The 16,163-nt window shown below is 36.6% G+C and overlaps 1 protein-coding gene across 4 annotated transcripts in view; it reads left to right on the forward strand.

Annotated features, from left to right (window-relative positions):
- Positions 1-16,163, forward strand: part of LNPEP (leucyl and cystinyl aminopeptidase) — a 95,092-nt gene that overhangs the window by 23,396 nt on the left and 55,533 nt on the right. For all 4 annotated transcript variants that reach the window (XM_066273880.1, XM_066273881.1, XM_066273884.1 and 1 more), the window contains exon 2: positions 14,617-15,457. In XM_066273880.1, coding sequence (XP_066129977.1) covers positions 14,617-15,457 — 841 coding nt within the window. The remainder of the gene's footprint in view (positions 1-14,616; positions 15,458-16,163) is intronic.

Raw genomic sequence — 16,163 nt, forward strand, 5'->3', positions numbered from 1 at the left:
TAATTTTCTATTTGGGGCTTCTAATTAGAGTTCTACATCCCTCTTCTTGAATATAATATGTGCTCTCCATGATGCATCAGTAATGTCTAGATCCCTTTTTATTTTTCAAGTGGTTTGAGAACTTAGATACTTTGAAGCCTGGGTGCAAAAATCTTCCTACAACCCCTCTCCCTCAATCTTTTTGCTTTTCTGCTAATACTTAATTTGGCAGCAGTGTTATTGTAGGGGTCTCACTTTTGTAGGGTCTTTCTGATACATAACCCAGTTTTATTTCCTTTTTATATATTTTTTCATTTAATGCAATACTTGAAATTATTTTTAACTAGTATAAACTGTCTTGAGAACAGACAACTAATACAATGGCTCTACTGGGGGCATAAGTGCTTGGACCTTCTAGAGAGTAGCCCTTTAGTGTAGGCATTCGCTGGGCACTTGGCATTGGAAGATGTCTTACAGAGGAAATGGATAACATTGGTTAATTTGGAGCTTTGTTAAGTGGACATAGGTTAAAAGAACACGCATCTTACTTATTGAGGTCAAACTTTTCTTTCTGTTACTGAAGAAATGACTCCTCTTTTATTTTATTCTTGTTTTATAAGTTAAGGCTGTTTGTATTAAACTACAGGTATTTATTTGTTTCTTTGATTTTTGACATTAAATTCTGTATCTGAGGCATTTCATGGCAGATTCTTTATGTGTGGCTGCTCTTATTTTTGCTTGATAATCTTGTCTGGCCTGTGATGGCACAGTGGATAAATTGTCGACCTGGGACACTGAGCTTGCCAGTTCAAAACCTTGGATTTGCCTGGTCAAGGCACGGATGGGAGTTGATGCTTCCTGCTCCTCCCTCCCTTTTCTCTCTCTCTCTCCCCCCCCTCTCTAAAATGAATGATGATAATAATAATAATAATAATAAAACATTGGATAATCTGCTTGATCATCGGCATTCTCTAGTAGAATGCCACCTTTTCCTTTTAAATGTCCTCCTTAACAGATATTTAAAATAATGTGCTACTTAGTATAACATTAAACTAATGAGTAGTTCATCTTCTTTGCTTCTTCCTCCCAGCCCTAAAATGATGATATTTGATCATATAAAACTACACAAAAAATAGCTGTGATTAGACACAGAAAATGTAATACAGTGTAGAATTTGAAGATGGTGGAGAATTTATTGATTATTTTAGTTTTGTAAAGTAAAATCAATGTCTGTGTAATGCTGACCTTTAGGTTATTTCAACCAGAAAATATTGAGCATTATAAAAATTTAGATTGCCTTCTTATAAATTGTAACTGTCATTTGATATCTGTTTTATTGTGTAAATGCAATTATAGCAAATGAGCATGGCCTTTAGATATACTTAATCCCTAGGGATATTTTGAGAAGAATTGTATTGTCTTTACAATCAAGGCAGCCATTTGACAAATGTGTTAGATGACTTAAAATGTAAAACGTGTATATTAAAATCTCTGTGAAACAGATAGAATTATCTAAAGTTATCCTGTTCCACATTGGCTGAAGTCCTCCATGGACTCTGCTGGTGCTGATTCTATAAAACATCAGGAGGCCAGAGGCATTGCCTATGTTATCATTTGGTATATATGTCACAGAGGATAAGATGAGGTACCCGGATTCTTCTTATTTTATGAATTTATCTACTACTGAGTGCTGTAAACAACATTTAAGCATCAATTTTACAATAAAAGGTGTGAGGGGGGAATTGTACTGATGGATCTTAAAAAAAATATTGGTGTGCTTGGCTGAAAAGTAAAAAATGTGTGTAATTTCCTATGATTTTGAAGTTCCTACACTAATGAGTTAATATATTAGCAATAAATACTGTATTAGCATAGCAGTTCATAGTTTGCAAAGTGTTGTGACCTGCTTATTTGATAATGATAGTCTAAGTAGACAGGGCAATTGTTATCCCTATTTTGCAGTGAGAAAGCTGAGTTCCCAACACGAACTTAAATCGTGGAGCCAGAATTTAGAATTAGAAGCCCAGATTTCTATTTTCTACACTTTATGCCTCCTAAACCATAATTGATTTAAATTATACACTGACTTTGAGAAAAGAAGAGGAAATGTAGAAAGAAATCTAAAGACTCATTGTCTGGTAGAAATGAAATGCAGTGACTCAGAGCCCTTAACCACTGAAGTAACTATGAAGCCCTGCCCCACAGCAGGTGTTAGAAGGACCTTGGTAACCTCACAGCTAGCATATTAATTTTATCTTATTACAAGCTTCAGTAAACCTGGGTTTAGCCCTCAGAGAGTTTATGAGCAGACATGAAAATGACTTTCATTAATTAATACTTCCTTTTACTGTATTGGGTCTTGCTACTTTCATTTCAACTTTTCAACATTTATTTCCGGCTTCTTCCCTGCTAGGCGCAGGGATACAGAAGAATGAAACTAGGGCCTCTGCCTGGAGGAGTAATGTAAATGTGAAGAAAAATTAATAACTGTAGTTTACTTATGCCGAAATTCCCTTTCCTATAGGGTAAAAACTAGACCTGGAAATTTTTCTAAACCGTTTCTCCTTCAACTTATAATTCTTTAATTAGCAAAAAGTTACCAGGACTAAAATCTACCAGAATTGTAGAAAAGTATATGCAACAGGTTTTGGAACTCAGTATTTTATGCTAAATGTGAAAGGCTGTCTATGCCTGTACTGTGCACAACTTCCATTTCCCGGTTTGAGAGGCTGCCAGTGGTGTGTAGCGTGGAGAGAGGTGACTCATAATGCAGGAATGATTGTTTTGATCTCTCCCTGTAGTTTCTGTAGAACATTGGCAGGGCGGCCAGCATAATTAACACTGCACATCTAATTATAAACACAACTCTGTGGACAGTGGCTACTGAGAAGCAAGCCTGTACTGGATAATTTTCCAACTTGGCAGAACTACTGTAGAATGATGACTAGATAATGTGAAGTTTACTATAAATCAGGCTTTTCTTAGATTGTTCCAAGAGTTACCGTACGAAAGAAATAATATCTGTAACGTCTCACGGGGTTATTTTATTTGGGGCCCATCTAAGGGTTTCTTTATTGCAGTTGTTCTAACCTTTTTATCCTAAGACAGCAGTTAGGCATCTTAATGTTTATGGGACAGTAGGGGAAACGGCCAGAGTAGGATATTTTTTTCCAATAATAGATGAATTGATTTTTAAAAAGTGAAAGAAACTGGGATTTCAGAAGGTTACGTTGGACTAGTCTAATAAAGAGGGAGAAAAGACAAGCCTGTGGGCTGAAAGTGGAGATGGTGGGAGAAGGGAACAATGATGACATGGCCACAGCAGCCACGCATGCTTAAAAGAAACTGAGAAGTTTGCGACATGTGTGTGGTCTCATACTGGTCGGAGGCAGAGCAGGCACTGTGAGCTGTTGTGTGTCCTGTAGGGACTTCTTGAAATGTGGCTGAGAGCCAAAGACTGATTGAGTTAGTTTATATATAGTTTTGGTTGTTGGGTCACTGAGATGCAGAACAGAGGTGCTAGCTGTGGAGATTGGTTTCATATCATTTAACCTGAGCCCCTGCAGGATGGTTCTGTTTCTCCAGAATGAGCCTGCGTTGTGATTACCCTAAATGAAGTAGGCACTTTAAATCAAGTGCTTAAAAATTAGGCCGTTTTTTCCCTCTGGATTTTCCTATTACTCAGTTAAATTTTAAATGGACACTTAAAAATAAAAAGGATTTCCCTTTTTAAGAAAAAATATGGAAAAATCTAAATACAGAAATAGACAAAGTACAGTTTTTTGAGGGTTTTTTTTTTTTTTTTTGCTTTTTTACTTTTGAAGAGATCATAAGAAGTTTCAAAGGAACCTCTCTGATTCATTTTAAATAATTGGATTTACAAACTAATATGTTATATATACAGAGAATATATACAGTGTCTAAACCCGGTGCAACTAGCATTTTCACCGGCTAAATGACTTTGTGTTTTCCCGGTAGTCTTTAAGAAGGAGCGTGTCGATGCCAGGTTGTCGGGCTCGTTAAAGAGGGTCCGTGCCTGCCTGGAATGGATCCGGACTTGTCTCTTCAATGAACCTAACTAGACTATGAGGGAGATAGGAAAGATTGGTCTCGGAGACATGTTAGGACTTGATATATGTGGGTTTTTAGGCCAACTTTTAGGAGAATATGATTTAGAGCCAATAACACTGCTATCCTGTCCTCCAGCATTTTTGCTTTGTAAATTTTCTGTTGTTTCTGTTTCATTGATTTCTGTTCTGGTCTTTATTATTTCTCCTACTTAATTAGGTTTAATTTGCTATTTTCTAGATTTTTAGGATGGAAACATATCATTAATCTTAAACCTTTTTCTAATATATGCACTTAAAGCAGTAAATTTCTCTCAAATTTTGATGTTATGTTTTTATTATTTCAAGTATTTTCCAAACCTGTTGTGGTTTATTCTTTGATACATGAATTACTTAGAAGTTTTCTATTTTATCTAGATAATTTGCTATTATTTTTTAATTGTTCTCATTGTTTTAGAGAAAATAATCTCTAAAAAAACTATTTTAGTCTTTTGAAATTTATTGATCTTTATATTATGGCCCAACATATAATCCATATTAGTGAATGTTTTATATGTATTCTGCAGTGGTATGGTGTAAGTTTCTATAAATGTCATTTAGGCAAAATTGGTTGATAGTATTGTTCAGGTATTTATGGCTTATTTGTTGTCTACTTGTTCTACTAATTATGAAGAGAAAGATGATAAAATATTTAATTATAATTGTGTGTGTTTCTCTCTCTCTCTTGAGTTTTACCATGATCTGTTTTATGAATTTCAAAGCTCTGTAATTAGGTACATACTTATTTAAAATTGGTATCTTATCCTAATGCATTTCTTCTTTTATCATTATAAAATTCCTTCTACTTTGCTAACCTATTTCTATATTTAAATTTAAAATAGATCTCTTATAGATAGTATATACCATGTTTCCCCGAAAATAAGACAGTGTCTTATATTAATTTTTGCTTCTAAAGACGTGCTAGGTCTTATTTTCAGGGAATGTCTTATTTTTCCATGAACAAGAATTTACATTTATTGTTGAACAAAAAGTCAACATTTATTAATATACTGTAGTCATGTCATCACAAACATTAGCATAACCAACCAAACTCTGAATTCTATCAAGAATTTTTTGTGACTCTATTTCCATGTACAACAATCTACCGTTTCCCCCAAAATAAGACAGCGTCTTATATTAATTTTTTGCTCCTAAAGACATGCTAGATCTTATTTTCAGGGGAGGCCTTATATTTCTAAGCTTGAAAAAATTGCACTAGGTCTTATTTTCGTTGGATGTCTTATTTTCAGGGAAACAGAGTAGTTGAGTTTTGCTTTTTTTTTTAACTCCAGTGTGACTCTCCTTCATCCTTTAGTTGGAAGATTTAATCCACTTAGTGTAATTATTTATGTTGTTGGGTTTAAGTCTGTCATTTTGCCATTGTTTTCATTTGTTCCTTCTGTTTTTGTTTCTCTGTTTCTCTATTAATGCATCTTTTGGGGTTAATTGGATGTTTTTAAATATTTTATTTTATTTCCTCTATTGGCTTCTTAGCCATACATCTTTTAAATTACTTTATATTGATTACTATAGGGCTAATGATATACCTTCTTAATCTATTGAAGTCAGCTTTATAAGTCAGTATTGTATTACTTTTTACATTTGACCCTTCTCACTTTCTACTTCTCTTTTTTCCTCTCAATTTAACTTAATATAATTTCCCTCTCAAATATAATTTAAGTCTTATTCAACCTCTCCATTCTTTGTGTTCTTCTTGTCATCTTTTGTTTTTATATATGTTAAAAACTGCTAACATGTTGTTCTTGCTTTAAGTGGGTTGTTTTAAAATATAGTCTTTTAAGGAAATTTTAAGAATAAAAAAACTAAACTTTTATTTTTAACAAATTATTTATCATTTCTGATATTTTTCTTTCCTTCCTGAAATCTGAATTCTGTCTGGTTTCATTTCCCTATAACTGGAAGAACCTCCTTTATAATTTTTTACAGTGCTCATCTGTTTGAAATGAATTCTTTCAGCTTTCATTTATTTGAAAATGTCCTTTTTTATTTTTGTGACAGAGAGAGAGACAGATAGGGACAGACAGACAGGAAGGGAGAGCAATGAGAAGCATCAGTTCTTTGTTGTGGCACCTTAGTTGTTTATTGATTGCTTTCTCATATGTGTCTTGACTGGGGGGGGGGGCTATAGCAGAGCACATGACCCCTTGCTCAAGCCAGTGACCTTGGGTTCAAGTTGGTGAGCTGTGCTCAAACCAGATGAGCCTGCGCTCAAGCTGGCGACATCAGGGTTTTGAACCTGAGTCCTCTGCGTCCCAGTCCGACGTTGTATCCACTGCACCACTGCCTGGTCAGGCCATATCTTGTTTTTTTGAAGAATATTTTAACTGGATATAGAATTCTGAGCTAACAATTTTTTTTCTTCCAGCCCCTTGAAAATATTTGTCATCTTGCCCCAACTGCTGTGATGAGAGAGCGAGTGTTTTTCCATTATTTTTCTCTTTTATATAGCATTGTTTTCAGGCTCCTTTAATGATTTTCTCTTTATCTTGCTCTTTAACAGTTTGACCATGATGTATTTATTGTTTTTGAAGTTTGATAAGATTCTTGAACCTGGTAAATAGTGTTTTTATCAAACTAATAAAATTTTAACTGTTATTTCTTCATCTTCTTAGGTATATTTTCCAGTGTTTTTCAACCTCCCCTCCATGAGGGTGGTCAACTCTTTTGCAGACCATGCCAGTCTGCAGACTGGAGGTCGAAAAACACTAGATATTATCCCACAAATCCCTGATGCTGTGTTCAGTTTTCTTCAGTCCGTTTTTCTTTTTGTTCCTAAAATTGCCAATTGCTGGTGATCAATCAAGTTCATGGACTCTTTGGCTACCTCCAGTCTACTAAGTCTATTCAGTGACATTTTCATTTTAGTTATTAAAGCTTTCATGCCTAGAATTTTAATTTTTTTCCCCCTTTGGTTCTTTTTTTGTAGTTTTAGTTTCTCTGCTGAGATTACTATCTGTTCATATATTCTCTTGTTTCTTTACTCTTTTTTTTCCTTTACTCTTGAGACATATTTATAATAGCCACTCTAAAGTTTCTATTAATTACAATATCTGGGTCAACATAAAGCCTGTTTCTAATGACTTATGGGTCACATTTTCTTATTTCATTGAATGTCCAGTAATTTTTTATTATGTGTAGGACACTATTGATGATACCTTGTTGAGATGCTAAATTTTTAGAAAATTTTCTTTGGAGAGTGTTGGCTTTTGTTTTAGTAGGAAGTTGGTTACTGGCTGATCACCTTGTGTAAGCTTGCTTTTATATTTTGCCAGGGCAGATCTGTGGAAAGCTTAAGGTTTTTTTCTCAGGCCCCTCTAATGTAGCAAGAATCATCCTCCAAAATCTGTATTCTCTATGATTTTTCTTAGGGCTTGGCTTAGACTTTGTTAGTGTGGGTGTAGAGCAGGTCTTATTCTTGGGTGTGCTTTTTCCCTTAAAGTGAAGGCTTCTAGTTGATGTCCAGAGTGCTAATGAGTTCTCTTTGTTCAAACTGGGTTAGACTGCTGGTATATCCCTATGTTGCTTGAGTTCTAGTATTTCTAGTCTATATTAACCTTATTACAGTTACCCTTTTGTAAGCTTGCTGAAGTTATGTCTTACATTGGTTAGGGACTTTCAGGAAGCCCTTGTACAAACTTTTCTGTTTTCCTCTCTGCACAGTTTCTTCTCTCTGCCTACCAGCCCTGCTCTGCTTGCACTCCAGCTCACTGTACTGCAATTTGCGAATTGTTCTTAGGCAGAAAACCAGAGCAAATGTGGGCTCACCTCGCAAAGTTCACATTCTTCTGTCTGTTATGCAGTACCTCAAAAATAGTTGTATCATTTTAATAGCTGTTTACAAGAGGAGACGAAGTCTGGTCCCAATTATTCTGTCCTGTTGGAAGTGCAGGTCTCCCCCAACATTTATATATGTGTTGAATGAACTTTAGGGGTCCCATAAAAGGGAAAAATAAACCTTAGTCTCTCTTATAACTAAAGAGAGTAAAGCGAGCTTATGGTGTTCATGAACTGAATCATTTCCTTCGGATCTTCCTGCTTCTAACCCCCAGTCATCTGTTCACTTCTCTTTTCTCTGTTCACAAGGAAGGAGGAGGGAACAGAGGAGAGAAAGACATTACTTAGATCTTGCATCCTGGATTATGACCTTGGGTCTGTCAGCTGGAAAAAAAATGTGGTTTATGAAAAAGCACTGTGTATTAGGGGTAAAAGTAGGACTGCATGGAAGACTTTCTGTGTTTGTGTTTTGTGACACTGCTTATACATTGAGATTTAAGGAAACACGATGTGTTGGGGAAGGGAACTACTTAGAACAGGGGTCTCAAACTTGCGGCCCGCCAAACAATTTTGTGCGGCCCGCAGATAATCCACGAAGTTCAAAATATTTTGGATAAAATTAAGTAAACCCGTGGATTAGTCTGCGGGCCGCACAAAATTGTTAGGCAGGCCGCGAGTTTGAGACCCCTGACTTAGAACATCTTTAAAACTTGTTCCCTCTTGCCTGACCAGGCGGTAGCTCAGTGGATAGAGCGTCAGACTGGGATGCAGAGGACCCAGGTTCGAGACCCCGAGGTCGCCAGCTTGAGCGTGGGCTTATCTGGTTTGAGCAAAGCTCACCAGCTTGGACCCAAGGTCGCTGGCTCGAGCAAAGGGTTACTTGGTCTGCTGAAGGCCCACGGTCAAGGCACACATGAGAAAGCAATCAACGAACTAAAGTGCCACAACGAAAAACTGATGATTGATGCTTCTCATCCTTCTGCGTTCCTGTCTGTCCCTATCTATCCCTCTCTCTGACTCTTGCTCTGTCTCTGTAAAAACAAAAACAAAAGCAAAAAAAAAAACTTGTTCCCTCTTAATGACTGGCTTTCAGATTTTGGTGAGATGATATCTGTATATCTAAACTTATAACTTAACATAAGCTTTGGGATTGGGGGTGGGTGAAGAATTCTTTTGTCAGATTAGAGCTGTTCAGAAAAGTCCCTTTTTCTAAATTCTAGTCTTTTTTCTCTTTAAGCTTAAATGTCTTTAAAATAAAATCTTTTTGACGGAAGATCATTGCTCATATGCAAATAGTTACCTTATTTAATGATTAACCATCATGTCAGAAATTTAATGAAGTTTCCACTTGGAATTGATTTTGAAGATTTAAATGTTTTCATGTTTGGAGTTTTTAGCTTTATTTAAATGTCATGGGGCCTCAGAAGAATAACCTTTTTTTTAGAGCCTAATTTGGTTGCTATAATATTTAATTGAATATAATAAATCTTGTATCTGCTCAAAAGCCTTTTTTCATTAGGCCTATTCTTAAAGTTGTTTTGGCTTATTAATTTGGAAATACACCCCATTTCATTTTCTCAGAAAATGTGATGGTAGTTTGAATGAATTAAAGTCTGTGGGAAGTTTGCTCCTTTTAATTCAAGGTATTTGGCATCTTTGCCATAGTTTTACATTTGTCATGTTTTTTTTTAATTGAACTCTCCTCTGTAATCACTCACTCTCTTGCCAGCATCCTCTATGCATCTTCCTCTTAGGTTCTTCAGCTTTTCCCTACATATTTAATCCTGGATTCACCATTTGTTTTCTCTACTTTTAAAAAACTTTTTATTTATTTTTAAATTTTTAATTGTGCTAAGATACATATAGCATGCTTTCTCTTTCAGACCTGATCAGGTAAGCACTGTTAAGCACATTTGTGGAGACCGGTGGCGTCACGTATTCCACTGGACTTATTACTAAACTTCTCAGCCCTACTTTGTTCTTGGGCCGCCCTTCCCTGGTTCTCTTCCATAGCATCTGTCCTTTATTTTGCTAATCAAGTTATTTATGCCTTCCCCTCAACTGCTTGTGACTCTGGGCAGATGGCCTTGTTTCCTCTGTCACAGAGAACATGGAAGCCCTCTGCTGTTCACACCCTCAGCTTTCCATGTTCAAATACATGCTTCTTCTCTGTCTTCACATCCTGTTCGTCCAGGCTTGGAGGAAGAGAGGGCCTAATTCCTATCCAGGTTAATTTTTCTACTGGAATCTTGTGATGTACTCCATCCCCCTGGGTAAAGCATTTCCTCTGGTCTGCTTCTCCAAGTCCATGTTTGGTCATTCTTTACTCTTACTTTCTCACATAAGTACTTACTTAAATTCTCATCATAAATACCGACAACAACAACAAAAGGATTTAACTCTTCTCTATACCATATTTTCTTTCAGTCTGATCCTATCCTTTTTTTTTTGATAGTTAACTTTGAACCTTGAAAGAATTATCTGCAGCCCTAGCCTTCCCTTGTTAACTTTCAATTCTTTCTTTGAACTACTGAAGTCAGGCTTCTGTCCCCATTACTCCACTGTACACACCTCATTCAAGTCACTTATTCCCTGGTTGCAAACCTAGTGTTCTCTTTAGGTCTCTTTTACTTGACCTTTCTAAGACAGCAATTTTGAGCCCTTTTCATCTCATGGCACATAGAAACTAATTACTAAAAATCTGTGGCATATCAAAAAATATATATATATTTTTGTCGATATGACCAAAAATAGGTATAATTTTGATTGATTTACACTGGATAGCTATTGTTGTGTTGTTTCTTGTCGGTTTTTTTTTAATATGATACTCTAAGGGAAAAGAGGCCAGTGCCCCTGACTAAATAGTCAGGTATTGCATGTTTTAAAAATTCTTGTGGCACACCAGTGTGTCTGCTCCTGGACACGGATTGAAAATCGCTGTTCTAAGATATTAAATGCTGACCACATTCTTTTTCTTGAAACCCTTTCTTTGCTTTCTAGGGTGCTATTATCCCTGAGTTTTCTACCTCTAGTACATCCCACTAATTCTCCTTTGCTCTGCCCCTCTTCCTCTGCCCACGTCTTTAATGCAGATGCTCTCAGACTCTTATTTCTCTTTCAGTAGTCTCACCCATCTGCATGATTTTAATTATCATGTAATTAAAGTCACATGAAAATCTAAAATCTGAATCTCTCATATCTCTTTTTTGAGTTCACACCCACATAATATAATCCTTATCATAGTCCTACAAAATATTAATGTCTTCCACATTTATAGGTGAGGAAATGGAAACTAAGGCATGCTTAGTAGCTTGTTTGAGATCAAGCAGTCGTGAAAGAGCCAAGATTTTAACCTCTGTCTGAAGTAATAATACTAATCAAGTATCTTACCTGCTTATCTGACAAATATATTAAATATGTTATGTCTCACACCGAATGCCATCTCATAACTCCATTCTCACTATTCCTCCCCCCAAAATGAAACAAGAGAGATAAAATGAAAACCTAGATTCTCAACTTCAATGAATGGCATTCCTTCTTTTAGTTATCCAAGTCAGAATTGTATAGAGAATTGATGTAGACTTCCCTCTTTCTCCACCGTATAGACTCATCCAGGCCAAGCTGGTGTCACATGGTCCCTGTGGATTCTCCTCCTCAAACAAGATTGTAACCCTGCCTTCCTTTTTACTTCTACTACTACTGTGACAGTTGAGAACTTTATATCAAACTGGATTGCCATTATTGTGACAATCCAACCCATTGCTTCTCATATTATCTAGGATGAAGAGTTAAGGTCTCTTATTTTTTTATTTTTAATTTTTAATCTGTTACAGAAATGTTGTAGACGTATAGAAAATGAATCATTGCAAAGCAGATGAAAAGACATGCAAAATATAAGCTCCATAAATTCGATAAACCTAATATTACTGTGACATTTCTATAGAAGTTTTCAAATATTAATTTCCCATGTGCATCCTGTCACAGACATTCAACAAACAGTTTGTGGATTGGCACTGGGCCACAAACAACATTGAGGAGCACCAGGTCATGGTATCTGATGAAAAGAAATGTCTTCAGTTTTCCCAGATCATAAACACATGGGCCTATGTTACTTAAAACTGAAATATTTCAACTAGGGCATTCTTTGCTTTTGGTTTATAGATAACTTGTATATGTGGATTTAAGAGGTTTTAGAGAATTTCCTGTTTCTTTAGGATCCTTCCTTTCAATACAAATAAATCCCATGTGAGCAAGGAGCAGTCATGTGTTACATTACAATTTAATGCTAAGATCAAAGTATAGTGACTTAAGAATCCAAAACAATATTTCTTAAACAGGCTTGATGTACATTCTTCATGGACTACCTGTATAAAGTGATTTCCCCTGGTCTTATATATTTAACTTGATAGGATTGCACACACATACAAAAGTTTGTTTCTAACGTGCAGCAAAATATAGCAGTTAATGTGTTCCATTTATGAAACATTAAAATTCTGTATATGTATTCATCTGACTGGGCTATACATATGTATAACTTTTATGTATAAAAGTTATCTGGATTTTGACAGGCATCTGACAGCCTTTGACAAAGATTTGTTAATGAATGGCAGACAGAAGATGCTAAGATGGTCAGACTGTGGATTACCCTTGAATTTAAACAGGGTGTGCTTTAGGAATCCAAAAACACAAAAACGAGGTTCTGGAAGGATAGATGAATTCAGACATGCGGATGCTCTAAACATTAACCTGAGCTCGTACTTCGACTTTGTTTAGAAATTTATTAAATAAAACCATTCTGCCCGGACTCCATTATTGTGTATATCAGGTATGACACAGAGCAAAACACACAGGCAAATGCCTAAGGGAACATAATTTTCTCATGAGAGTAAAAGAAAGGCATAACAGGTTTTTTTATATTAAAATAAAAAAGCAAATTAAGCAACTAATTTGCAGCATGGCCAGATACTAAAAACTACCACAGAAAATTTCTAACAAATGTTCATTAAGAGCTAAAAAAATTTAAGTTCATTTACAACAAAATTTGCTTTGTTAATTAAATACATGATTCCCAAACACAAGTAACTATCAAAACAAACCAAAACTTAAAAAAAACCAAACAAACAAAAAAACAAACCAAAACTTTGTCACAAGAAGTTGGGGCATTATAGCAAGTTTAGGGGACTAAATTCCCAAAGCAGGATGCTATAAGGATTGCCCTTCTTCCATTTCCAAGTCATTCACAGATGGCCAGGGGGCAACCTGCTAACCCTACACCTAAAAAGTGATTAAAAGTTTTATTCAAAGAAAGATTTAAACTAACAAAACTTTTATGAAGTTCAGGATGGAGAGGAAGTCAGAAAAGGTGACCTAATTGGGGTCTCTGTGCTCCCCAAAGAAAAAACCGGGTGAGACAAAGTGAAAGAAATGTATTTTTTAAAGGTAATAAAGAAAAAAACTAAAATAACTTTTCTTAATTTACATTGTAGCAGGTCAAGCTGAATTATGGAATAACAGGTGTTCACTAGGCGGACTGGGGTGGAAAGGAGAAATGGCGACGTGGCAGGCAAAGGAACAGAGAGGAAAGTAGGCATGAAGAAGGTAGCATGAAGTAGCAGCTTGTTCTCAGAGTAGAAAGCAGTTTGGGATGGCCAGAGTACAGCCAGGAATGGAGTGTCTGGTGTCGAGCTGCGCATGGAGAAGGTTTAGCTTTATGGACACATACATCACCTGAGGGCTTGTTAAAATTCAAATTTAGGAAAGGGACTTTTCAGAGTCTGCTCTTCTAAAAGGCTGCAATGTGTTGCAAATGCTCTGGTCCACAGACCCGCATCTTGAGTAGCAAGACTATAAATTTTACCTTAATATTTATTCATACTTTGTTTCATGGGTTACGAGTTGCCACTGTTGAGTTATATAGTGTTTGTTGAATAGCACAGAATACACAGCATTGCTTTAAAACTAGATATTAAGTAATTTTATGTACATTTTTCTCTGCTGATGGAGAAATAATACTCTTAGCAACTTCATTGCCAAGTACAAAAGAAGTACATAATTTATATACAAGCTCTCATCCTTTATTGACTTAGTTGAGTAGAGGGATCCAACATAACAATGGGAGTTTTCTACATAATTTGCCATTTTCAGTTTACTGTCAACAGAAACATTCCTCTTCCAGGGGAAAAGAACCCAGCCTATCGCTTTGCCATTATTTAAGTCTGTAAAGGGCATGCCAGTTTCTGATCCTCCTTAGGGAGAATGGGATTCAGGGAAGAGAGTCCTAGAGACCTAAGAGCAGGAACTGTGGGGTGTGGGTGCCAGGACCCCGGAAGGGAACATGGACTAGGAGTGGGCACATCTCTCTGGTCTTCCTGATGCTTCATCTGGGACAGGTGCAGCCAGTGGCAGGCCACAGGGCCCTCTAAAGCTCAGGACAGGGGCCCAGGTTGTTGGGCAGGAGTGTATTAAGGAAATTAGTATTTAATCATGGTTACTTTTTTTTTTATTAGTCTATTTGTTTAGCTTTCTTGTTTCATGACTGCAGTATACTTTTATTTATGCCTGAGTTTTTAATGGATACAAGAAAATTATAGCATCTTATTTAGTTCAGTAGCTCTGAGATAGAAATAAGTCTTAGCGATAAAAAGAAATTCTTAGATTAAATATGGTCTTGCTAGTAGACATTTTATTAAGAGCTTTTTTCCTAACTCTGCTTTGTTTTTATGTTTTATTTTTTTAGAACGGCTTCCACTCCCCAGGAATATGATTGAAAACAGCATGTTTGAGGAAGAACCAGATGTGGTGGATTTAGCCAAAGAGCCTTGTTTACATCCTTTAGAACCTGATGAGGTGGAATATGAGCCCCGGGGTTCACGACTGCTGGTGCGGGGTCTGGGTGAGCACGAGATGGATGAGGATGAAGAGGATTATGAATCATCTGCAAAGCTGCTGGGCATGTCCTTCATGAACAGAAGCTCCGGCCTTCGGAACAGTGCAGCCGGCTACAGGCAGAGCCCAGAGGGGACTTGTTCAGCCCCCTCTGCAAGGACCATGGTGGTCTGTGCTTTTGTCATTTTGATGGCCATTTCTGTAATCATGGTGATTTATCTACTGCCCAGATGTACCTTTACCAAAGAAGGTTGCCATAAGAAAAACCAATCAATGGGATTAATTCAGCCACTTGCAACAAATGGGAAATTGTTTCCATGGGCACAAGTCAGGCTTCCCACTGCCATTATGCCACTACACTATGAACTTAGCCTACACCCAAACCTAACCTCAATGACATTCACCGGTTCTGTGACAATCTCACTTCAGGCTCTTCAGGCCACGTGGAATATCGTTCTTCACAGCATGGGCCATAATATTTCAAGAGTTACCTTTATGTCCGCAGTTTCAAGACAAGAAAAACAAATTGAGGTTCTGAAATATCCATTTCATGAACAAATCGCCGTTGTTGCTCCTGAAGCCCTTCTTGAGGGGCACAATTATACCTTGAAGATAGAGTACTCGGCAAATATATCTAGTTCTTACTATGGGTTTTATGGCATCTCCTACACTGATGAAAGTAATAAGAAAAAGTATGTAGTCCTCTTAAATGATTCTGTTTCTTTGCTCTGTGACGACTTCTGTAAGATGGATTCCTTTGCTCACACCAGAGACATTAACTGCTATTCTTTAATATTTAGGGTTTGATATGTAAAAGAGTAGAATGGTGATTTGGATGAATATACTAACTACTATTTCTCAGTCATGATATATGTCATGATGAGGGGGCAGGGGCATGTGGATGGAAGGAAATGAACCAAGATAATATCTATTATAGTCTCTATCACAAAAACTTACATTATTTTAAGGTTTGTGAGGTTTGTTTGGGTTTTTTTTTGGTATTTTCTAAGCTGAGTCTAGTTTTTGTCACCTTATAAGATCTCTGTGGGAAACAGAGTAAAGAAGAGGATGGATTATTCTTTAAAACTTGTTTTCCTATGTGGAACATTTAGAAGATGCTTAGTAAGATGAGAAAGAGGGTGTTAAGAAGTCTTGAATGCTTACATATATTTTGTTTGTTTGTTTGTTTGTTTTTACAGAGACAGAGAGAGAGTCAGAGAGAGGGATAGACAGGGACAGACAGACAGGAACGGAGAGAGATGAGAAGCATCAATCATCAGTTTTTTGTTGCGACACCTAAGTTGTTCATTGACTGCTTTCTCATATGTGCCTTGACCGTGGACCTTCAGCAGACCGAGTAACCCTTTGCTCGAGCTAGTGACCTTGGGTCCAAGGTGG

The sequence above is a fragment of the Saccopteryx bilineata genome, chromosome 4, assembly GCF_036850765.1.
Source record: "Saccopteryx bilineata isolate mSacBil1 chromosome 4, mSacBil1_pri_phased_curated, whole genome shotgun sequence".
Lineage (NCBI taxonomy): Eukaryota > Metazoa > Chordata > Mammalia > Chiroptera > Emballonuridae > Saccopteryx > Saccopteryx bilineata.